This window comes from Rhincodon typus, chromosome 8, assembly GCF_021869965.1.
Source record: "Rhincodon typus isolate 14 chromosome 8, sRhiTyp1.1, whole genome shotgun sequence".
NCBI classification, from domain to species: Eukaryota; Metazoa; Chordata; class Chondrichthyes; order Orectolobiformes; family Rhincodontidae; genus Rhincodon; species Rhincodon typus.
The window spans coordinates 43,822,002-43,845,931 of NC_063339.1; the positions used below are offsets into that span (position 1 = coordinate 43,822,002).

At 38.6% G+C, this 23,930-nt stretch overlaps 2 protein-coding genes across 2 annotated transcripts in view; both read left to right on the forward strand.

Moving 5' to 3' along the window:
* The window catches only part of LOC109916308 (WD repeat and HMG-box DNA-binding protein 1), a 242,083-nt gene that overhangs the window by 173,569 nt on the left and 44,584 nt on the right, over positions 1-23,930 (forward strand). The window lies entirely within an intron of this gene.
* On the forward strand, positions 408-22,222 carry cgrrf1 (cell growth regulator with ring finger domain 1). Its single transcript, XM_020510484.2, has 6 exons — positions 408-600; positions 694-833; positions 11,118-11,295; positions 12,691-12,838; positions 13,387-13,494; positions 16,693-22,222. Exons 1-6 carry the CDS (start codon positions 497-499, stop codon positions 17,083-17,085), a joined length of 1,071 nt encoding a protein of 356 aa, XP_020366073.1. The 5' UTR covers positions 408-496; the 3' UTR covers positions 17,086-22,222.

A 23,930-nucleotide genomic window follows, 5' to 3' on the forward strand; every position in this document is an offset into this window, starting at 1 on the left:
ATTCTTGTGCTTTCTCGACCATAGCAAAAATGTGGATGGACCAGGATAGATCGGTGGTGATCACATTTCTTAGGAACTGGAGAATAAAATGTTTAACGAAGGGTAATCAACATTTTTTTTGCACAATTCGCATCACGAATGTGATTTAGGCAAACTCGACAGTGTCTTGACTAAGTAGTTTATGGAAAAATATTGCAGGGCATGGGAGCGGGATTAGCTAAAGAGCTGTTGCAGTGAGCAGACACTGACACGACGGGCCGAATGGCCACCGCCCCCCCCCCAATTCTGTGATGATGCCTCATTGCGGGGTTTGACCTCACAGCCTAACCGAGAGGGCGGTTAACTATTTAGCGAGAACCCTCAGGGTTTGAAATGCAGTTGCCGCTGCGGCGCTGGCCAGAGTTGAAGGAAACGCGTTTGGTTGTGACTGACTCTCTGTGCTTGCCGTCGAGTCGCTGCTGTCAGGAGCCGGGGGGCGGGGCGGTGGCGGAGGCTGATGGCTGCGGTCTTCCTGGTGATGTTGTATGAATATTCTCCACTCTTCTACATAACCCTCATCTTCTTGTGCTTCTTTGTAACTACCGCCGTCATACTGGGATGGTAAGTGTCACAAATAAGGTGCCCCGTGGATAAAAGTTGCTGGTCCCAGCGTCTTGATAGCCGTGAAGATGTCACTTTTATTCTCCAAAACAGGTTTGTTTGGGATATTCCCGTAATTATCCGGAATTCGGAGGAGACCGAGTCCGGGGCCACAGTGCAAAAAAAACGCATGGTGCAGGTGAAAAACCCATTCGCACTGGAAGTTTTGAACACCGATGCTGCATCAGTTATAGGTAATTTACTTTGTTGTCTTAAATGGTATCTCAGTGTGTAACGCTGCAAGAAACATTGTTTGGACACTTGCTTTGTGTTCAACACATTGGCTGATGAGTAACCAGAATCGATATTAATATGCACTTTCTCTGATCGATTCTAACTGAGTGATGGATGATGCTCACACACACTTCACTTTCTTCAAACTTGGTTAAAAAAGAAACATCCCATCTACTATGTCCAAGTATCAGTCTCTGTTATTGGAATGCTTATCCGTGCAACCACGTTTTGCATGTTGTTTCCCAATTCTTCTTGGATAAATATTTGTACCATACATCAAACCTGTTGGAATTGTTTTGCAGCAGTTTGCATTTCATTTGAAGATAGTAATTTGGTCAGCCAAGTTCTTGAGCTCCACCCCAATCATTGTTATTGTTTACCTTCAGAGTAGCCTAGAACTGTTTAGGGCAATGTACAGTTGACAGACCTGCGATAGCATGTTAATATCATGACACAAGAGTTCACCACTTACAGTGGCTGAAGTTTTTGGAATGTAATGATGCATATTGGTTAGTAAAATATTCAGGGATTTGTGGTAAAGAGGTATGGTATGAGCTCTGATTTTCCACATATTACTGGAGATCTTTACTGGATGATCTTTTGCCATTAGCTTTGGCAAAATTAGTCAAATTCCCATCGTAACACAAAACTATTGAAATTCATTGCATGCCATAAAATATTTTGATTTATGTATTTTGTCATTGCTGTTTAGGGTTGATGATAATTAATGTTGTAAGGACTATGTTAATAACGCAATTTAAACTTTGATGTGACACTCATCAAGCCAAGAAGTAGGGCAATGAGGCTGTAGGATATCACTGTAATAAGTTTAGTGAATTATACCTAGAGGATTTTAAAGTTTTCTTTATTAGTCTTGGCAATATTTTTGTGCCAATCTTCCCATACACATGCCTGTTATTGTGGGAGGAGCTGTGTAAGCACTGAATACAAAATAAGCACCTTTAGAAAATAACTTTGCAACATATTGTATGCAATGAAGGTTCAGGATTTTTCATTATCATTCTTCGAAAAATTGCGTTCTAAAATGGACAGCCATGCATGGCTTTAAGGTGGATTGGTACTTCTTTGTGGTGTGTTAAGCAGGAGGTAAATAGTTTTGGTTTAATTTTTGAGTTCTGTTGAATGACACTGGGTTGACTTGAAATTTGATTACATCCATTGAAATCAGGCTTTTAATTTTTTGAGGGCGAATAGATCAGTGCTCGGAAAGAAGTAGAAGAGCTGCAAATAAATGTGCTATTGTCCAGTGCCAGAGTGTCCTGTAAATGAGGGAGACAGTTCTTTTAGAAGGACAGAACCACCCGGAAAGTCAATGAGTCTGCAGATTTCTTTCAGAGCAAGACATTTCATTCAGACAATATGGGTCAGTATTAGCAGAAATGCTCATTTAACAGTTTGCCAAACAATCATAGCAGTATCAGTTAAGTCCTGTGTGGTTCAAAGTCAGAAGCAGAAGGCAGTGCAAGAGGAGTTTAAGGAACCCATCATAATAAATAAATAAGTTGCGTTAGCTGTTTATTTAAGGGTCTGAACTGCAGCTTGCCCACTGAACAAGGAAATTCAAAGTGGAAGGGTGACTCTTCACAAATTTGAGTATGTGTAAGATTGTTGTTGGGAGTAAAATGTTTGAACCTTTGTTTGTAATATAATAAAAAGCATTTTAAATAATTCTTGTATAGTGTAAACAGGGTTCATTTTTAACTTGTATCTAATAAACTTTGTTCTTTTCTTAAAAGTTCATTGACAGCATCTTGTGAATATGTTCAATGGCTGACCATTATGAGCAACAAATTGTAACAATAAAACTAAAATTAAAATAAAAGCTATGTTTCGCGCTGGAATCTGACTTGTCCAGAATTACAATTGGCTGGAATCATAATACATATGAGTAGTTTGTAACAAATAATAAGTAACATAGCATGATAATTGTAATATGAAGGAAAAGAAGTGACTTTGAACCTGTTGTTCCTCAAAATACCCACTGGAATTGTCTTCGCCTCATGTTTGGGTATATTGTGAACTAATTGATAGAGGTTGACTGCTAACAATCACAGTATCATTTTATGATAATACAGTTGTTAGGATTTAAGGTTCTTTACAGGTTTATTTTGGTGAAAGTTTATTAGCACGTGCCCCTTTTTTAAGAACCTCCATTTAAGTGACTGATTTGAAACCAGTCATCGTTGGTTAATAAATGATTTCGAAGGTGAACTCGATGGACCTTGATCTAGCAATTCATTTCAATTCCTGCACTCGCATTAAAATAATTCCTGTGATTCCTAATCATGAGATACCTGGAGCCACTGGTCCTGTATTTCACGGGTAAAAAATGTTAGCCATTTTTCATTCCTACCCTTTCATTCATTAACTGCTGACGAACCAAAACATCAATTCCCAAACATTATTGGGCTGCAATGACCTCTTCTGGTTATTCTATTTGATTTATGTTTCTCCCTATTGTCTCTTTTATTTTTGTCTGTGCCTGTCTCAACCTGCAATCTTTCTTGTGGATTCTTTATTTCTGTTGTGTCTAATTTGCCTCAAAATCAGCTCCTTTCCCTCTGTTGTTGACAATGTTCTTTTCTGCATTAGTTTTTCATTGGTCGAGGAGATGTGTTGTATTGTGCCAAACAGTTTAACAAAGCACAGGAACAGACCCTTGGGCCCACCAAGCCTGCGCCGATTCTCATCGTTATTTAGACCTCCTATTATTGCCCATGTGCATGTCCTATCCCACTGTTCACTTCCCATTCATGTGCCTATCAAGATACGCCTTAAACATTGCAAACAAGCCTGTTACCACCACCTCCACTGGCAGTGTGTTCCAGGCACCCACCACCCTCTTTGTGAAAAATTTTCTCTGCACTTCTCTCCTAAACTTGTCCCCTGTCACTTTGAACCTGTGCCTTCTTGTAGTTGACCTTTGCACCCTGGAAAAAAGCCTCTGACTATCCACACTATCTATGCCCCTCATAATTTGGTAGACCTTTATCAGGTCGCCCCTCAGCCTCTTGCCTTCCCAGCGAAAGCAATGAGAGTTTACCCAACTTCTCTTCATAACTAAAACCCTCCAGACCAAGCACCATCCTGGTAAAACTCCTCTGCACTTTCTGCAAAGCATCAATGTCCTTCTGGTAGTATGGCATCCGGAACTGCACACAACATTCTAAATGCTGCCTAACTAAAGTTTTTTTGTACAGCTAACCTAACTTGTCAACTTTTATATTCAAACACCCAACCGATGAAGGCAAGCGTGCTGTATGCCTTCTTGATCACCTTATCCAGCCACTTTCAGGGATCCATGGACCTGTAAGCCCAGATCCTTCTCTATGTCAAAATGTTCATGCAGTCTCAGATTTGTCATTCATGTTGCTGTACTGTTAATGTTTCAGTGGTCTATAAATTTTCAGCTTAAATATAATTCAGTTTCTACAGAGACATAGAAAGTCTAGTTCACCACGAAAGATAGCATTACAGCAATTTCTTACTGAAGGATAAATTTTGGGCATAGCCTTACACAGTACTCAAACAGTGGTGAAATTAAAATAAAATTCAATTGATTTGAGGATCCCAACTGATCATAGCTTTTGTTATCCAGTTATCACTTGGAAGCCAGTTTTGGGTCTGTAGCATGAATTGGATTCATAGTCTTTTTAAATACAAGTACAGTTGTCTGTTGAATCTCCGTGCTCAGCAATTCGCTATAATGATGGCCAATGCATATAAATTTCGTCCCTGCCTCCTGTGGTATCTTAGGGTTTACGTACTACTTGGGCAATGGAATTTTTTGTCTTTGATCCATCTGATTTACCTTATTTAGTGATACATCCAGATAAAATCAATTTAATATTTAAATTATTTTACATTTTTTTTTAACCTCTGTATATTTTCACTTTCTAACTTCCACTCTCATTTTATTGTAATAGTAGAAGAATTTTTCTGTAATATATGTAACATTCTTAGCTTCCTTAATCTCAAGTCTTTGCTGCTTTCATAATATTTTTCAGCTACTTTGGTAAATTCATGTATACTTTTCAAATTTCTCCCACACTTTGTAGATTTTGAGTTATTTACTTTGTATTTCACATTTTTAATTGTTGTTTTCATTCAGATTGGGGAATCTGTGTTTAACTTAGATTTATTTTCATTGCAGGCTTACTGCATTCATGGATGTGACCTTTGTACAAGGACCCTCCTCATTTCATTTTGACTTCTCTGCAGCCTTTGACTTGGCTGATCGCAACATCCTGATCAAACAGACCTTCTCTGTTGTTCAGAGAGTGAAAACTTCTTGTAATTTTGTTTTCACTAACGCTGTCATAGTCAGGGAGACTTCTGCAATGCCTCTTTCTGTCCCTGCACTGTTGCTCCAAAGATCTGTGCTTGGGAGCGTCCTATTACTCATACATGTTACCATTCAACAGCAACATCCAGTGACAAGGTGTCATGTTCTACATGTGTGGTGACAATACCCAACTCTAGTCACCATCACTGCTGTTGATCTTTCTGCTCCCTCTGCTGTTAGACAGCTTGTCAGACACAATCCTGGATGAACCAAAGTTTTCTGCAACTAAATGTTAGGCAGACCAATGGAGCTGTCTCCAGTTCCACTACAAACTCTGTTTTCCCATGTTCTTGCTATTTCTGTTATTTTTGCCCAATCCGTCATACACATACACTGAGCTCTTACTCAAAATACATCTGCTTAACTGTCAATTATCCCAAATATCTTTGCTTTACTACTACTGTCTGGAGGGAAAAGGCTTCTTGCTGGTAATTGATCTTACTTTCTTAGCTTCATGTTTTTTAACCTCGCCATGTTGTCTGCGTCCTATTCTTTTAACAACGTGTTCTCGGATTTTTCTGTTTCTTCTATGTGACCACAAAAGCTGGAAATGAGGCACTTTTAGCCAAATATTTTAATTTGCTTAGGAAAATATAAATCAAATCCAAGATCATAAAGTAAAAATGCTGAAAGTTGGCAGGCTAGCTATGGAATAGGTGTGATAACATGTCTATCATGTTGGAAACAGGGCCTGGGAGGAGACAACAAAGGTTGACAAAATTAAAGTACCTAATTAGTAGTTCAGCACTTTTTTTACTGAATAGTTTTTTCTGCTTTATGTTTAATTAAATTCTCCTAATAGCTTGGGAATGAAACTCGAGAGGCCTCAAAAATGATGACTTTGAATTAAGTGTGGCATGGTTAAAGTTACTGCCTGGAGAGTAAGATCTTAAGCAGAAGAGGAGAACATCAAGCGTGTTTCTTAAGTAAAATTTTGGCTTGAAAACGGAGATAAGTAAATATGTAACCTCTTCTCAACCAATTGGATGGAATTTATGTCCAAAATTAGGCTTGACAGTGGGCTATCTTTTCTCTTCTATTTTGAATCTAAAGTTCTTCAGACCGACTTTGCTTGCTTACATGAAATGAGTCTGGAGAGTTTTCAAAACATCTACTACCATGGAAGCCACACTATGAAAACAAAATGCCATTCAGCACTAACTGCAACTTTAACTCTGGGGATGTAAAGATACATAACAAATAGACGTGCTATGTGAGCAGTTGAAGATTCGCTTCTGGATTAAGTACATTGTTTGAATCATGCAGAAGGAAAATAACCACAAATCTAACTACTGACAATGAAATTCTTTCTTACATCTTATGAGCATTAAAAGCTGATCCATCACCAGAATGAAATTGTATCAATTCGGTATCTGTTGGTTTGCTAATTGAACAATTATAATCTCAGTTTACTTGGCTGTAGTTACAAGGAATTATTGAATTTTATGAGATATATAATTAGATGCATATATTGCACTTGAATTCTTCTTAGGCAGCCCCTTGGGATCAAGGATGACTTTCTTCCACTTCGTTGTTGTGGGTGCTGAGGTGACTAAATAATCTAATAGACTACTGGATCTGCACATGCTGCTACAGGTTGGGCAAGTGGTGTTCGCTGAAGCGGGTGGGTGGAATGTTCAGGATTTCACATTCAAATGGCTACAAGATTTTATAATGCAATCAGGTAATGAGAAGTGTATCTCTTCATGACTCGACACCTTCAAGGAAGAAGAGTGAAAAGTAGGAGGGGAGGCTGAAGAAAGTATATGTTCTCATACTAGCAAGAGATACTCCAGAGTCAACGCTTTGCTGAGTTCCAGGGCTTGGTTATGTTGCTTATGAAGTGGGGGAAATTTGCCATTGATTTATTGTCATGCTTGCCTAAAAGTTGGCCCTGGAAGCTTTATCACATCTTCTGCGGAGAAGAGAGGAAAAAGCTGAAAATGCAGGTTAATTAAAGAGGTTAAAATGCAATCAAAAGTTCCTGCGCATTCACAGCCTGTTTTCTGAAGGTGCAGGTAAATTTCTTGCTCATGTTCTTATTTGTTATTTGGTCAGATGATTTCTTTTCAGCTGTGGAATTTCTGCACTTCTAAAAGTAGTAAAGTATTTTCAGAAGTTTGGCAAGGAGCTTGTTCATTTTTTTTTAATACTATTGCTCATCAGAAGAGGAAATATGACCATACCAGCATTAAAACTCTTGTTTTTACAGCTAAAAGGGATGTGGTCCTTGTTTCAATCAATATTCTGTACTTTATAATAAGACTAACATTGAAGGTTTTAACTCAGGGATACAGATCTAGAAATAGACAGTTTTTGTTCTCAATTTTTGGGGTTGTATGAATTTTTAAAGAATAATTACTGTGGAAAATCTGTCTCTGTGTTTTGAATATTTTAACATCATTTTCATTGAACTAACCAGCTTTCTCTTGCTATCAATTCTCACTTGCAAAACATTGTTGTAAATTTATTTAATTTCCAAATCCTACCCATTTTCTAAACATACAATGTATTTCCTAGACAGTAGGATCAGGGAAGGTGGTAAAAGAGGGAGAGGTGTGGCATTGTTAGTCAAGGACAGTATTACAGTGGCAGAAAGGACGTTTGATGAGGACTCGTCTACTGAGGTAGTGTGGGCTGAGGTTAGAAACAGGAAAGGAGAGGTCACCCTCTTGGGAGTTTTCTATCGGCCTCTGAAAAGTTCCAGAGATGTAGAGGAAAGGATCGCAAAGATGATTCTGGATTGGAGCGAAAGTAACAGGGTAGTTGTTATGGGGGACTTTAACTTTCCAAATATTGACTGGAAACACTATAGAGTACTTTAGATGGGTCATTTTTTTGTCCAATGTGTGCAGGAGGGTTTCCTGACACAGTATGTAGATAGTCCAACAAGGGGCGAGGCCACATTGGATTTGGTACTGGGTAATGAACCAGGCCAGGTGTTAGATTTGGAGGTAGGTGAGCACTTTGGTGATAGTGACCACAATTCGGTTATGTTTACTTTAGCGATGGAAAAGGATAGGTATATACCGCAGGGCAAGAGTTATAGCTGGGGGAAAGGCAATTATGAGGCAATTAGGCAAGATTTAGGATGCGTAGGATGGAGAAGGAAACTGCAGGGGCTGGGTACAATTGAAATGTGGAGCTTGTTCAAGGAACAGCTACTGCGTGTCCTTGAGAAGTATGTACCTGTCAGGCAGGGAGGAAGTGGTCGAGCGAGGGAACCGTGGTTTACTAAAGAAGTTGAATCTCTTGTCAAGAGGAAGAAGGAGGCTTATGTAAAGATGAGGCGTGAAGGCTCAGTTAGGCGCTTGACAGTTACAAGTTAGCCAGGAAGGACCTAAAGAGAGAGCTAAGAAGAGCCAGGAGGGGACATGCGAAGTCTTTAGCCAGGTAGGATCAAGGAAAACCCTAAAGCTTTCTATAGGTATGTCACAAATAAAAGAATGACTAGAGTAAGATTAGGCCCAGTCAAGGACAGTAGTGGGAAGTTGTGTGTGGAGCCCGAAGAGATAGGAGAGGCGCTAAATGAATATTTTTCGTCAGTATTCACACAAGAAAAAGACAATGTAGTCGAGGAGAATACTGAGATACAGTCTATTAGACTAGACAGGATTGAGGTTCATAAGGAGGAGGTGTTAGCAATTCTGGAAAGTGTGAAAATAGATAAGTCCCCTGGGCCAGATGGGATTTATCCTAGGATTCTCTGGGAAGCTAGGGAGGAGATTGCAGAGCCTTTGGCTTTGATCTTTATGTCGTTATTGTCTACAGGAATAGTACTGGAGGATAGCAAATGTTGTCCCCTTGTTCAAGAAGGGGAGTAGAGACAACCCTGGTAATTATAGACCAGTGAGCCTTACTTCGGTTGTGGGTAAAGTGTTGGAAAGGATTATAAGAGATAGGATTTATAATCATCTAGAAAAGAATAATTTGATTAGGGATAGTCAACACGGTTTTGTGAAGGGTCGGTCGTGCCTCACAAACCTTATTGAGTTCTTTGAGAAGGTGACCAAACAGGTGGATGAGGGTAAAGCGTTTGATGTGGTGTATATGGATTTCAGTAAAGCGTTCGATAAGGTTCCCCATGGTAGGCTATTGCAGAAAATACGGAGGCATGGGATTGAGGGTGATTTAGCGGTTTGGATCAGAAATTGGCTAGCTGTAAGAAGACAGAGGGTGGTGGTTGATGGGAAATGTTCATCCTGGAGTTCAGTTACTAGTGGTGTACTGCAAGGATCTGTTTTGGGGTCACTGCTGTTTGTCATTTTTATAAATGACCTGGATGAGGGCGTAGAAGGATGGGTTAGTAAATTTGCGGATGACACCAAAGTCGGTGGAGTTGTGGATAGTGTGGAAGGATGTTGCAGGTTACAGAGGGACATAGATAAGCTGCAGAGCTGGGCTGAGAGGTGGCAAATGGAGTTTAATGTGGAAAAGTGTGAGGTGATTCACTTTGGAAGGAGTAACAGGAATACAGAGTACTGGGCTAATGGCAAGATTCTTGGTAGTGTGGATGAGCAGAGAGATCTCGGTGTCTGTGTGCATAGATCCCTGAAAGTTGCCACCCAGGTTGGTAGGGTTGTTAAGAAGGCGTACAGTTAGTTAGGTTTTATCGGTAGAGGGATTGAGTTTCAGAGCCATGAGGTCATGTTGCAGCTGTACAAAACTCTGGTGCGGCCGCACTTGGAGTATTGCGTACAGTTCTGGTCGCCGCATTATAGGAAGGATGTGGAGACATTGGAAAGGGTGCAGAGGAGATTTACCAGGATGTTGCCTGGCATGGAGGGAAGGTCTTATGAGGAAAGGCTGAGGGACTTGAGGCTGTTTTCGTTAGAAGAAGGTTAAGAGGTGACTTAATAGAGACATACAAGATGATCAGAGGATTAGATAGGGTGGACAGTGGGAGCCTTTTTCCTCGGATGGTGGTGGCTAGCACAAGGGGACATAGCTTTAAATTGAGGGGTGATAGATATAGGACAGATGTCGGAGGTAGGTTCTTTACTCAGAGAGTAGTAAGGGCGTGGAATGCCCTGCCTGCAACAGTAGTAGACTCGCCAACATTAAGGGCATTTAAATGGTCATTGGATAAACATATGGATGATAATGGAATAGTGTAGGTTAGATGGGCTTCAGATTGGTTTCACAGGTCGGCGCAACATCGAGGGCCAAAGAGCCTGTACTGGGCTGTAATGTTCTATGTTCTATGTAGATCATTAGAACAGAAATACCAATTTATATGGTTCAACATAACTTTAATACTTCAGAGCTTTTGTGATGCCTTTCTTTCTTTTGGTTTGAGAGGCTTTTCTTGGGTTGGATAAGGAGGTAAAAATCTAAGTCACAGTCTCTGTGGCCAATTACTGCCATTGCTGTTTTCTACTTGTGTCCCACATACTGTTTCTGGCCTTTATTTTATTTCCTTTGCCATTCTGTAACATGAATACTTGCCTCACTTTCCTTCAGTCTCACCAAGAAACTGTCATCACTTCCTTATTCCTATCGTATTTAAATTTGTTTCTGCTACTTCAAGGTATAGTGTTGCATTTACCTGAAAAAGAAATTGAAAATGCAATAGCTATGGTCAATGTGAACATATCAACTGACTGCAGTGCACAGGAGATAATAGTTTTGGAATATGCGCAAGAAACACACAAATTTATTTTCACTTTGTGATAGTGGAAAGAGGAATAAGGTTCACCACTTCTGTTACAAAATCAAATCAGTTTTTTTGCAACATACTAACTTTATAAGTCCTGTTGAAAAAATAATTTCTCAGTAAGTACGTTTTTAATGTACTACTCAACAAGCTTGTCTGTGTTGAGAATGTTTTGGACATAATTTGCTACCTCTGCAAAAAATTTCTACATTACCTTTGCAGGTGGAGTAAGTCTCAAATCTCATTGCATAGAGAAATGCATTTTGACTGTCTACTGGGGATGCAATGTTCACAAACTTCATGAAGGATTACAAAAACATGTTTACAGCTTCAGAATAAAGGTGCCCCAGAAACTAGAAGAAGCCATAGATCAAGAATACCTTCATCAAGAGACATTTCTGTATCCTTTTCCCAAACTTCTGATGGACAAGTCAGAATCTGTTGCGTACCTATCAGAGTTATGAATAACGTTAACTAATGTCAGATGGCATGCAGAAACAACAACTGACTTGCATAATGCCTTCAATGTAATAAAATATTTTTCATAGAAGCATCATATAAAAAAAGTGTGACACTGAGCAACGTGCAGATATTAGTTTCAGATTACCAAAGTTTGGTCAAAGAAGTAGGTTTTGAGAAGTGCCCTAAAGAAAGTCAGGTAGAGAAGCAGAAAGGCGCAGGGACGGTGTCCAAACCTTGAAGTCCAGGCAACTGAGGGTAAATCGGGATGTACATAGGTCAGAATTAGATGAGTGCATATATCTTTGGGATTTATGGGGATGAAGGAGATCATAGATTAGGACTGCATATGGGAGTTGTGAAGTTTTGCTTCAGTTGAAGTCAACTTAGACTTTGCTTGGAGTATTCTGGGTAGTTTTGGTCTCCTTACCAGGAAAGATGTTGTCATAGAGGGGGTGCAGTAGAGGTTGACCAGACTTGTTCCCAAGATGGTGTGGCTGGCCAATGAAGGAAATTGGGTAAAGTGGGCCTAGATACTCCAGAGTTTTGAAGAATGAAAGATGATCTAATTGAAATCTACAAAATACTTCAAGGAATAAACAGGGTTAATGAATGCAGGATGATTTCCTTGGGTGGGGTGTCTGGAACCGGGGGGTGGTGGTGGGGTAACAATTTAAAGATATGGGGGGGATATCATTCCGGACCAAGATGAGAATTTCCTTTTTACTCAGAGAGCGGTGAATCTTTGGAATTCTATACTTGAGGGCTATGGAAGCTTAGTCTTTGGGTATATGTAAAGTAGAGGTTGATAACTCTTCATGCCGTTGATAAATAAAAATTTATGGGGAAAGTGGGGGTGTAAGGCATTGAAGTATTCAATCAGCCATGACCACATTCAGTTGGAGAGCAGGTTTGATAGTCCAAATGACCTACTATTTTGCTATATTTCTGAAAGTTAGACTATTAAAAACCTAGTTTTAAAACCTAAGTAACTATTAAACTGATCCCCCAACTACACCTCCCCAGACTCTGACCAGCACCCAAACCCCACCTATCTCCACCTGGGACCCGAAAGCTGCTGCCGCTGGATCCAAGACTCCCACAGCTCCGCATTTCTGAAGGATCCCTGACTGGAATCTCCTTTTAGAAATGCAGTGCTCTTTCTTAACGTTCCTTTAAAAGTGTGGAGTGGCAACCACACAGATTGGAAAATTCATCCTAAACTGTTTGCTTTAAAATAAACTGGAGAGTCAAATAACAAAGAATTTGTCTTGCAACATTACAATTAGAACTGGTAATATATTTCAGAATTAATTTCTTTATCATATTGTACTAGCATTGAGAAACAAAATGACAATGAAAAGTTCTCTCAGCTACCTAAATATTTAGCAGTAAAAGATTTCGGGAATCTGCCTCGAACACGATATCCACTGGTAGCATTGTTAACATTAGCAGAAGAGGAAGACCGGGATATTTATGAAATTGTAAGTATGTTTATTGATTTTTTTTTAAGAAAAAGCATTAAATGCTAACTGAAGAATATTTTTGACTGACTGCCTATCTCCTCAGCAGATGGCAACATATTCTGAGTTATCGTAACACTGCTTCAGAGGCCTGTGATGATTTGCTGAAGTAGTAACATTGAGCCTAGCCTTGGTGTTACCAGATGATTCAAACCACAATTTGATGCTTCATTTTTCAAACCTTCTCATTTTTTTTTCCCTCCCTCATCTTTTTCTGCTCTAGTTAGTCTGAGACTGAAAGTCAATTGTGCCATCCTGCAACCTTGGAGTGAGAGAACATAGAAGTGTTAAATTGTATTAGTTTAAATTTTGTGTTCAGAACACAATTTTTAAAATGCTTACAAAAATTTCAGGCTATATAGTGGTATTACTCAAACTTCAATTTGATACAATTTAAGAAAAATATCCATCAGACTACCAGAAGAAATTCAACCTGTTTCAATATTTTTGTTGCTGTGTATACATTTAATCAGAAAATTTCACAATATATGTGGATCCTATATCTTCAGGTTTCTATGGTCACAGTAATTCATGTTCCAGATGAGAAATACAGACTCACCTGCCGGATCTTATACCAGTATCTGCTGACTGCACAAGGTCACATATATGACCTTAAGGTAGGTTTATGAGTTGTAGTGATTGTGGGAGAATGGAATCAACAATGTATGCTAATATTTCTCATACGTTTTATTACAATGAGTACTTGAGAGTAAAATGCTGACATATGATGGTTTACATGTGTAAAGATTATAGCTAACATTTTCAGCTTGTTTTCTCTGCTCTTTCCTGAGAGAGATTGTTATTAAGCAGTTTGATTATAGAGAGAGTAAGAAGCATTATTGCTGATTCCAGGCATAAATAATAAAGACGTGGGCGAGTTTAGAAATCAGGTAAAATAACAATTAAGACTATGCAGTTCCTTATTAATATCGCGGTTAATATTGTGGGAGACTGGCATTCAGTTCCCTAATGGGGAGAAGACAATGACTTAAAGATTTTGACTCCACTGTGGCTCAGTAGAGAACCCTTTCACCTCTGAGTCAGAAGGTTTTGGGTTTAAGTCCTGCTCCAGGGAATTCGTAAAATCTACCTTTTTGTCCCCTAACAATATATCCCTGTGGTGCAGTATCGAAGGTTGGAAACGAGTAGCACAAATTTCAGCTCATTGAGGTTTTAAACAAAAAAAAATTTAAGGAGAATTTTTTTGCCCTTTTCTAATTGCCCTTGAGAAAATGATAGTGTGCCACGACCTTGATCCATTACAATCCATGTAGTTTAGGTACACCGAGTGTTGTTCAAAAAGGAATTTCAGAATTTTCATCGAGTAATAGCGAGGGAACAGGTATATGTCATGAAGTTGTATAGCCTGGCAGTTTACAGTGTTCCCATGTCTCCCTTGTCCTTCTAGGTGGTAGAAGTTGCAGGTTTGAAAAATGCTTTCAATGGAGTGGATGGAGTGCTGATAAAATGGGCTGTTCCGGAGCCACAGTCATCGATGAAAGTGGACAATATTCCAATATTCTATCACATTCCTGACATGTGCATTACATGAGTTACTCGCCTCAATTCCCAGACTCTGACCTCCTCTTCTTAGCCACAGTAATTATATTGTTGGTCCATTTGAGTGTCTGGTCAATCATAATCCCCAGGTTGTTGATCGTAGTGAATTCAATAATAATGATTCCATTAACTAGCAAGGAGAGCTGGTCAAATTCTATCATATTGCAGATGGTCATTGCCTAGCACTTGTGTGATGCAAATGTTGCTTATTTGTTATCAATTCAAGCCTGACTGTTGTCCAAGTCTTATTGCATTTGGACATGGACTGTTTCAATATCTGAAGAGTGTCAAATTCTCAACAGATTATGTACAGATAAAGGTGAGAAGCTAATGTTTCAAGTCTTAGGTGACTCTTCATTAGAGCTCTGATGAAGAGTCATCCAGACTCAATGTTAGCTTGCTGTCTCTCCACAGATGCTGCCTGACCTCCTGTGATTTCCAGCATTTTTTTGTTTTCAGTACAGATTTTCAGCATCTGCAGTAATTTGTCCTACATTGCAGCATGCTACCACAGGGAATGGTTGAGCCAAATAATATAGACATGTTTATGGAGCTAGACAAGCACATGAGAAAGATGATGATAGATTGTTGCCGTGGTAGTTTGAGGTGAGGGTTTCAGGGAGAATTTTCAAGCATTGTATAAACACCACCATAGACTGGTTGATTGGTTTTTATCTGTGCCAGATATCCCAAGTAAAACAGTTCCTGGCTTCCAAACCACCCTCTTCTAATCACGGAATGCCATATGAACACTCGAAGCATAGCAATATGACACTGAGAATACAGGACAATGGGTTTAGTTTTGGTTGTTTTATTTAAGGGCTAACACGGATGTGACAGGCAAAATAGTTGATGTTGTAATCAACTATAGTGTTATAAAACTAATTATATTCACACTCCTGCTCCAGTTGAGATAAATCTAAGCAGACTAGGATTAGAACCTGTGATCTTGGTTGTGTGTATGATTCTGTCTTTATTTACTGAGCTGTTGGGCACCAAATAGTTTTAAATGTATTTTTAAAAATTAGGCATTTAATTAGTGTATTAAGGTCAACTTAGATTATCAAGAAACTTGACAGAGTCTGATTAGATTATTCGTGGGCTTGCTTCCATGTCTTTTTTGTTTTAAGTGGCTGTTTATCAGTTTATATATAAACATTAAAATTTGAATATTTTAAAATTACCAAAAAACACATATAATGAATGCTATACTTTTCAAATTACTTATTTTGACCATCATGGCCTTTAGAAGGTGGATGGGAGATTTAATCCCTTGAAACTGCTAGAGTTGCTGTGAATCACTTTGAGTCCTAACTGAGCAGCCTGGTGGTAACTTCTCTTTTGTGAGGAAATATTTGGCCACCATTGTGATTAAGCAAAGATTTGGAGCTCATCGGTATAGATATCTGTAGGTAAAATCATGTTGTAGCATTATGCATGATTACTTCACAATTCTATTTCAACATAGGCATAGTTGCATTTCTAAAATGAATCCCTCTGCAGTGCTCACTTTGCACCCTGCCTTCATAAGTCTCCAAAATCATTTGCAGCAATTTTTCCTTTGCCTGTCCACAAAGTTCACTTTTCTACTTAATGTTCATCTTTTTATTTAGCCCTGTAAAAACAGTTTTGTTTTCAATGAAGGGCATATAATTTACTACCATTGCTCAGCACCTAGTTTTAGTATTTATCTCTCTCCCTTTATCCGAGAAATTTCCAAATGCTATTACTGCGGTTGTTGCTCTGTTCCTGCTTCTTGTTTCTTGTTTCCCACTTCTATGCACTCCTCCTGTGAAACACATCTTAATATAAACAGTGAGCTGAAAATTTTGTCAAAAGTCCAGTTATTTAAAACATTTCAGTACAAATACAAAAGTCAGTTAATACATATACGTACACAAACAATATAATAAACAATTGATATGTATCATTTGTGGCACAGTAGATGTGAAACCTGTCGAGAGAGTGGTGCATTGATATCGATGACATCTTTCACCAAATGCCTTCATGTTCAGCAAGGCATAAAATGTCTTTTTGAATATCAGTGAATTATTTAGGGTGTCCTAAATTTGTCTAGGAAACAAAAGTGACTGCATATGAAGTTTTTTGGAATATTTCTTGCAATTGCATTGATTTAGTCGTTTGGCTCTGGCCGTTTAGCAAATGCAGTGAGTAGTTTACAGTAATTGTACTACATATCAAGCTGTATTCTGCCTTTTTAATTAAATTTATATTGTTACGTTTTAATTACTCAGAGACTGTTTGTACCTGTTGATGAAACCAGTTTACCTGCACAACTGCCTTCAGAAACTGGCCTGGACAAAAAACTCTTGGAAAAATTTGGCACCACAGAAGAAGAGCTTGACTCACAAAACGAAAGCAGCAAAGATTGTGTTGTGTGTCAGAATGCTGCTGTGAACTGGGTTCTGCTGCCTTGCAGACATGCCTGTCTATGTGACTGTTGTGTGAATTACTTCAATCAATGTCCCATGTGCAGAGAGTTTGTTGCAGAATCTTTTGCCCTCTTACGAACAGAAGAAGTTGGTGCAGTTAAAGGTGACACTGATAATCAGATATTTGAAGATATCTGGGAAGAATCAGATGAGGAAAACATTCATAATGATGTAAATGAACAGCTTGACCTTTAATGAAAAAAGCAAATTAAATTTGGCACATACAGCTTCTACAATATCAAAGGTCTGTGTGCAATCTACAGTTATAAACCTTGATGAAGGATTATGTAAGATGTTTTGTAATTAAGTTATGCAAGTTATTTGAGACATCATTATTTCTGAGTAGTTTAAAACAGGGATAACGTTTACGTGTGTGTGTGTGTGTGTGTGTGTGGAGGGGGAGCGGGATTCAAAAGTATTATATTAACAAGTAATTCAATAGTTTAAACTTCTCCAGAAGCACAATAACATACAGCTTAATTTAAGTAAATTAGACTTTGACTTTTTTAAACATCAACTTATTCCTACATGATAAATTGTTTCAGGTTTTTGCAAGCTTTAGTGGTAATTATATTCAAATCTTCACTTTTCTTACTTCTTGTGGAACAAGTCATAATATTTCTGTATCTATCTCAAAAAATTTCAGTGATTATGCCTGTTTTTACAAAACTCATCATAAGTGGACATTAATTTAAGGACCTGTTTAGAATTTTTCATCTTGGTTTCCCAGCTACAGTCAGCCATGTTTTGTGAGTCTGTCAAGCAGGTAGGCCTTTGGCCTTGGGAAGTAGAGAGGAGGGAGGAATTGTAAAAAGTCTGGGTGAGTGGAGTAAAAATCAGAGACCTGCCTGGGGCAGATCAGAATGTTGTAGAGGAGATCACACAAGTTAGTAGTAAATCAGGAGTTCTGATTGTGAGAGCTGGATAAAACAGATGACCTAGAAAGACATTTGCCTTCCAGCAGTCCTCCCCACCCTTTAGTCAACAGATTCATATAATGGTTACAGCGCAGAAGGATGTTATTCAGTCTATTGCCAGTGTTGGCTTTCCAAAGAACCAAATTACCCATTGTCTCACTCTAACTTTTTCCTTTGTAGCCTTGCATGTTCCTACTTTTTGGATAATAATTCAGTACCCTCATAACTGCCTCAATCAACCCTGCTTCCAGCACATTCAGGCAGTGCTTTCCAGATTCCAACCATTCCATACATGAGAAGGTTTTTCTTCATGGCTCTGATGCTTTTGTCAGTTATCTCATTTGTACTGTCCTGTTCCCATTGATGGAAGGACCAAGAATACTTTTCCCATCTATTCTGTCAGACCCCTCATGATTTTATATACTTCCACTGAAATTCCTTGCAAGCTTCTCCAAGAGTCCCAAGCTCACTAGCCTATCTACATAATGAAGTTCCTCATCCCTGGAACCATTCTCATTAACCTTTTCAACACTCTCTCTCGCACTTTAACATCTTTTCTGAAGTGTAGTACCCAAGACTGGATGCAATACTCCAGCTGAGGCCAAACTAGTGCTCCATACAAGTTTAATGCAACCTCATAAAAACCGAAAGAACTGCTGGAAATCTGCTCCATTCTGAGGAAGGGTCACTGCATCTGAAATGTTAACTCTGATTTCTCTCCACAGATGCTACCAAACCTGCTGAGCTTTTCCAGAGAGTTGTTTTTGTTTAACATAACCTCCTTGCTTTTGCACTCTATGCTCCTTTTGATAAAACCATGTATTTTATGAACCACTCCCTTAACCGGCCCTGCTCTTTTCAATAACGTACCTACATATACACTCAGCTCCCTCTGCTTCAGTACTCCTTTACAATTGTACCTTTTTTAAGGTTGTCTCTCCTCATTCTTACTACTAAAATGGATCACTTTCCATTGCACTGCATTTCATTTCATTTGCCACTTGTCTGTCATTCAACCAACTTATTTATGAGCTCAGATGGTTCTAAATTTATCCTCCTCACTGTCAGAAGTCACACGACACCAGGTTATAGTCCAACAGGTTTATTTGAAATGACAAGCTTTCGGAGCGCTGCTCCCTTGTCGGGCGATGCGACTTCACCTGACGAAGTAGTAGTGCTCCAAAAGCAGGTGATTACAAATGAATCGTTGGACTATAATCTGGTGTCGGGTGACTTCTGACTTTGTCCACCCCAGTCCAACCCCAGCATGTCCACATCATGGCTCCTCCATGTTGATGATGCTTTCAAAATTTATCATATTTGAAATTATGCTCTATTCACCAAGGTCTAGATCATTAATGTATGTCCTGAAGAACAGTGCCCCTAACACCTCCCTGGGGCACCTCATTGCACATCTTCCTCCAGTCCAGGAAAAATTGACTAACTATGACTGTTTCCAGTTTCTCAGCCAATTTTGTATCTACATCACTATGATCCCTTTTTATTTCATGAGTCATAATTTCACTCATCCAGTGTAAAATCACATTATATTTATAAATCCATATGCACTATGTCAACAGCATTACCTTCATCAACCCTCTCTGTTGCCTCATCAATAAACTCCAGAAAGTTAGTTGAATGTAGTCTGCCTATAACAAATTTATGCTGGCTCTCATTAATTAACTTGCATTAACCCAAAGGACTAATTTCTCCTAAATAATTGTTAGTGGAAGCTTCCCTGCTGTTAAGGTTAAACTGCCTGTCCTGTAGTTTCTGGATTTATCTTTTTATCATTTTTATAACAAAGAGTGTAAGTTTTGCAATTTTCAGACCTGTGGCACCATCCCAAGTCTAAGGAAGACAGGAGAATTGTGTCTAATGTCTCTGTAATCTCCACTTGCACTTCCCTCATGTATGCTTCAGTGTATTATTGCATTTGGTCCTGGTGGCTAGTCAACAATAATACAGTTAACCTATCCAGTGCCTTCTCCTTAGATATTTAAGATGGTTCAGGTGTATGAATTATCACTTCTTTTACCACGACTTGTGTAGCATCATCTTCTTTGATTAACTTAGATGCAAAGTATTTTTAAAATACCTCAGCTATGCCCCCTACCTTCTAACCCACTCCTACTTTTACCATCGATTTTACTATTTATATCCCTGTCGAAGGCTTTTGGATTCTCTCTTGTGTTCACTGATGGTCTCTTTTCATTTCTTTTATGAAACAAAGACCTGTGAGTGCTGCAGATCTGAAACAAAAACAGAAATTGCTGGAAAACCCAGCAGGTCTGGCAGCATCTGTGGGGAGAAAGCAGTGTTAACGTTTCAAGTATTTATCAAAAGATTTTTTTATTTGATTTTTCACTTTTTACATCTGAAGTTTATATATTTTAACCCGGTTGATTGTGTATTAGCCACCTGACATATATCATAAACATACTTTTTTCTTCATCTCTACTTTTTCATCGTTCAGAGCACTTTGAATTTGTTTGGTCTATTTTTCCCCTTGAAAATATACCACGCCTGTATTCAAATCATCTCCAGTCAACTTGTACCATTCCTGCCCTTCTTTGAATCAGGTCTCTGATATAGCCAGGATGTCATATTTCCACATGGCAGTCCTTGTCTGCATTCTTACTAATCTTGTTTACTGAGAGAAATGCACTGTCATGCATGCATAGTAACCCTAATGTGGAGTTGATTACCTTTTCCCCTAATCTAAACCCACATAATACCTCTTTCCTAATGCTATCTGTCTCCTCCAGAATTCTGTACATCTTGGTGTTTCTCTCTGATGTTAGCTGCTGTCAGTCCGGTCAATATCCTATTAAACTTCCTTTAAGAGTACGAGCAAGTTGTCCCACAAGCATATCTGTTTAGGTGCACCTTGCCTGTACGACTTATGTCTGCCCCAGAATCTGATCTCAATGTTCCAGGAATCACAGGTCGCTCTCATCCAGTCTTTCGAGCCGTTGGCACGTTTGTCTCATCTTCCAATTTCTATATTCACTTGTGCACAAAACCAGTAATAGTCTGTAGATTACCACTTGCATGGGTACATATGAATTAGGATCAGGTGTAGGCGATTCTGTCCCTCGAGCCTACTGTGCCTTTTGACAAGATTATAGCTGATGTGATCGTAACCTCAACCCTACTTTCCCTTTGACTTCCTATTACTCAAGTAAATAAGTATCTCTGCCTCATTAATATTTAATGACGCAGCCTCTCCTACTATCTGGGAAAGAGAATTAAACAAACTCCTGCCCCTTAGTGAAAACATTTCTCTTTATTTCAGTCTTAAATGGGAGACTCCTCTCATTTAAACTGTTCTTTGGTTCCTATTTCACCCACAAGGAGAAACCATCTTCTAGCATCCACCTGGTCAAGTTCGCTGGATCGATCACCCTCCTAAAATCCAATAGATACAGGTCCAACCTTCCACCCACCCCCCAATCCCAGGAATCAGTCAAGTGAACATTCTGTGAAATGCTCCGATCTGAATCAATTTTGATGATGGGTCACTCAACCTGAAAAGTTAACTCTGTTTTGCTGTGCACAAATGCTGCCTAACGTGCTGAATTTTTAAAATAAATTTTGTTTTTCATTTAAAGTTTCCGGTATCACAATATTTTGCTTTTGCTTTTAGTACCTTAAATTTGATTATTGCACTAGATTTCACCCACAATTTTTCTGCCTATATCATTGGTACCAATGTGGACCAGTGGCTCTCGCTGTTTACCAGCTTGGTCCTCTGCAACCACTGAATGACATAATTGATCTTGGTACCAGGAAGACAACATACTATGCTGGATTCAGTTGCTCAAGACTCATGGCTGCGGCAAGGGTGATCTGGACGTTTTATTTTCCTTTTGTTTCTGTTTCTTTAACTTCTGCTCTTGTTTTTAATTCTGGCTATTGTATTCTAAGATGGTGCTGGAGGGTGGCTGCTGTGTACACTTTTCACGGTACTCCTGTACTCTTGTACTCTGGTACATGTGACAATAAAATCTGATCAAATCAAGCAGTCAAATTGAGCATGCTGCCTAAATATAAGGCACACTGCCTCTTTCTTTTTGTTAAAACCAGATAATAGATTTTTAATATTTTCACATCCCAAAACTATAAGTTTTCAGGAGCTAAATCTCCCTCATTATTTCTGAATTTTGAGAGTCTGTAGTGCTGTAAAGCTTTTGAAGGAGGCCCTGTGCCCAGAAAATACACGTAATGCTGTACAGTATGTGTGTATATATATATGCTTTTTAAAATGAATTTATATTTTGTGAACCATGGGTAATTAGTATGTGATTATTACCATCTTTTAGCCAATACTGACGGCTAAGAAAGTGGGTTCTTTGAAATTGTAATATAGGTCAACGTTCTAACAGAATAATAAACATATGGTACATACCTTATGATTTTATGTTAAGCTATGGATTACTTGTACAGTGCCTAAAATGTAACATGAGGTTTTCCAGGTAGTCTCATTGAAAAAACTGAACACTAAGTTTCCTCTTTATACATCATATACTGTTATATTTCTATTTCCACTTCCGAACTACTCCAATACCTCCTTTTAAAATACACACAGCTTCATTAATTGTTAAAATTGTGGCTCTTCTGTTGTTTAGCAGTAATTCAGTACTGTTTTCACATATTGATTCTCAAGGGTGTTAACTTTCAAGACAAAAATGTGTAATTTTATTTGATTGTTCACAGTAGGACAAATTAAATACATAGAGTTCATTTTGCCTTATGCTTCCGTGAAATGTTGAGGTTTTGCTATGTAAATGTATTTTCCAAAAAAAAACAACACAATGATTGGAATTGTAAGTCGGAGCCTTGAATGAAAACAGATCAAAGTTATTAACCGTCCAAATCACTCAGTACAACCAATTATAGTTGTAGCTCCACACATATCACAGGGTTTTCTTTTCAGACTGTAATGAGGAACAGTCTTGAGCATCTCCTGACATTCAATAATTGTTCTGTAATGACCAGAATATTCAAGACAAATAAGTTTGCTATTTTATATTTTTAAGTGATCGTGATAATTATAACATTTCTCATTTGAAGAAGCAAAAAAAGTTGGAAATTGCTATAAATAATTAATCATCTAGTAAGCAACACATTTGAATATTAATTTGCCAAGAGAAATCCCATTTATATCTATCTTCTATTTTTCAGAGATTTCTAGTTCTACTGCTTACTTGCAGCGCTTAAAGATATATTGGATTTTTATGAAATGTTCAAGTATTGTGAAAAGGATGATCTGGCTTTAGTCAGGTCTCGTATGTTTAGAAATCTGTGTGTTGCCCATCAAGTAACTTGTACAGGAGACTTGTCATGCTACCTTTTAAAAATATTGAAATCTACCTTTTCTGTGTGGAGTACAGCCTATTTGTGGTAAAGTGTAATTACTTTTTGCATTGATGGGCTGCAAATACCAGTGGGATAGTTTAGTCCTCTGTCAATCTGAGCACTGCTCTTCTGAACAATTACTTTGAAGGACCCATATTGATACCTGTTCTGGGACTAATAAAGGGAGTTGGAGCATAACGTCTCATGTAGGTTTATCTGCTAACATGCATTGAAAGCAAAATAAAATCAGCAGGTGTGCCAGCAATGGTATGGCATGTCAATTTCTGGCTAAAATGCCTGAAACACCTCAACTACTGGTCATTTATAGCCCTTTTCATCTACAGGCCCACCAAAGGCACCTTTCACACCTAATTCCCATTGGCAAGCTGAGGACCTACTTTCCATGCCTACATGACACCTTTCCCTACTCCTTTTAAATTGGTAAAGGAAGCTCTGCCGCAGCTTTCAACAACAAAAGACCAAAGAGTTGGCAGAACATTGTTTTTGTCAGCTTGGTCCAACAAAATCCCCAGTGCTTCCAAAAAAAGGGCTGGTCCTGAAATTAATAAAGTGGCTAAGATTGAATCCTGGTCCATTTCCAAAACACGATCACACAGTTTTCAGAGGTGAATTTCATTGTGAAAAGACAACTGTCCCCTATATGTCAGTTACATACAACTAGTACTTTTAATCTTTAAGGTTGACAAAGTGGGAGGCAACGACCAAGTACTATTTTCATGAGACCGTTATTCCAGAGACCTA

Bases quoted from the DNA above. Each gene is read 5' to 3' on its own strand.
- cgrrf1 (XM_020510484.2), top strand. From the start codon at position 497: ATGGCTGCGGTCTTCCTGGTGATGTTGTATGAATATTCTCCACTCTTC. The intron at 834-11,117 runs GTAATTTACTTT...TTACCTTTGCAG, and splicing joins CGATGCTGCATCAGTTATAG to GTGGAGTAAGTCTCAAATCT. The intron at 12,839-13,386 runs GTAAGTATGTTT...CTATATCTTCAG, and splicing joins ACCGGGATATTTATGAAATT to GTTTCTATGGTCACAGTAAT.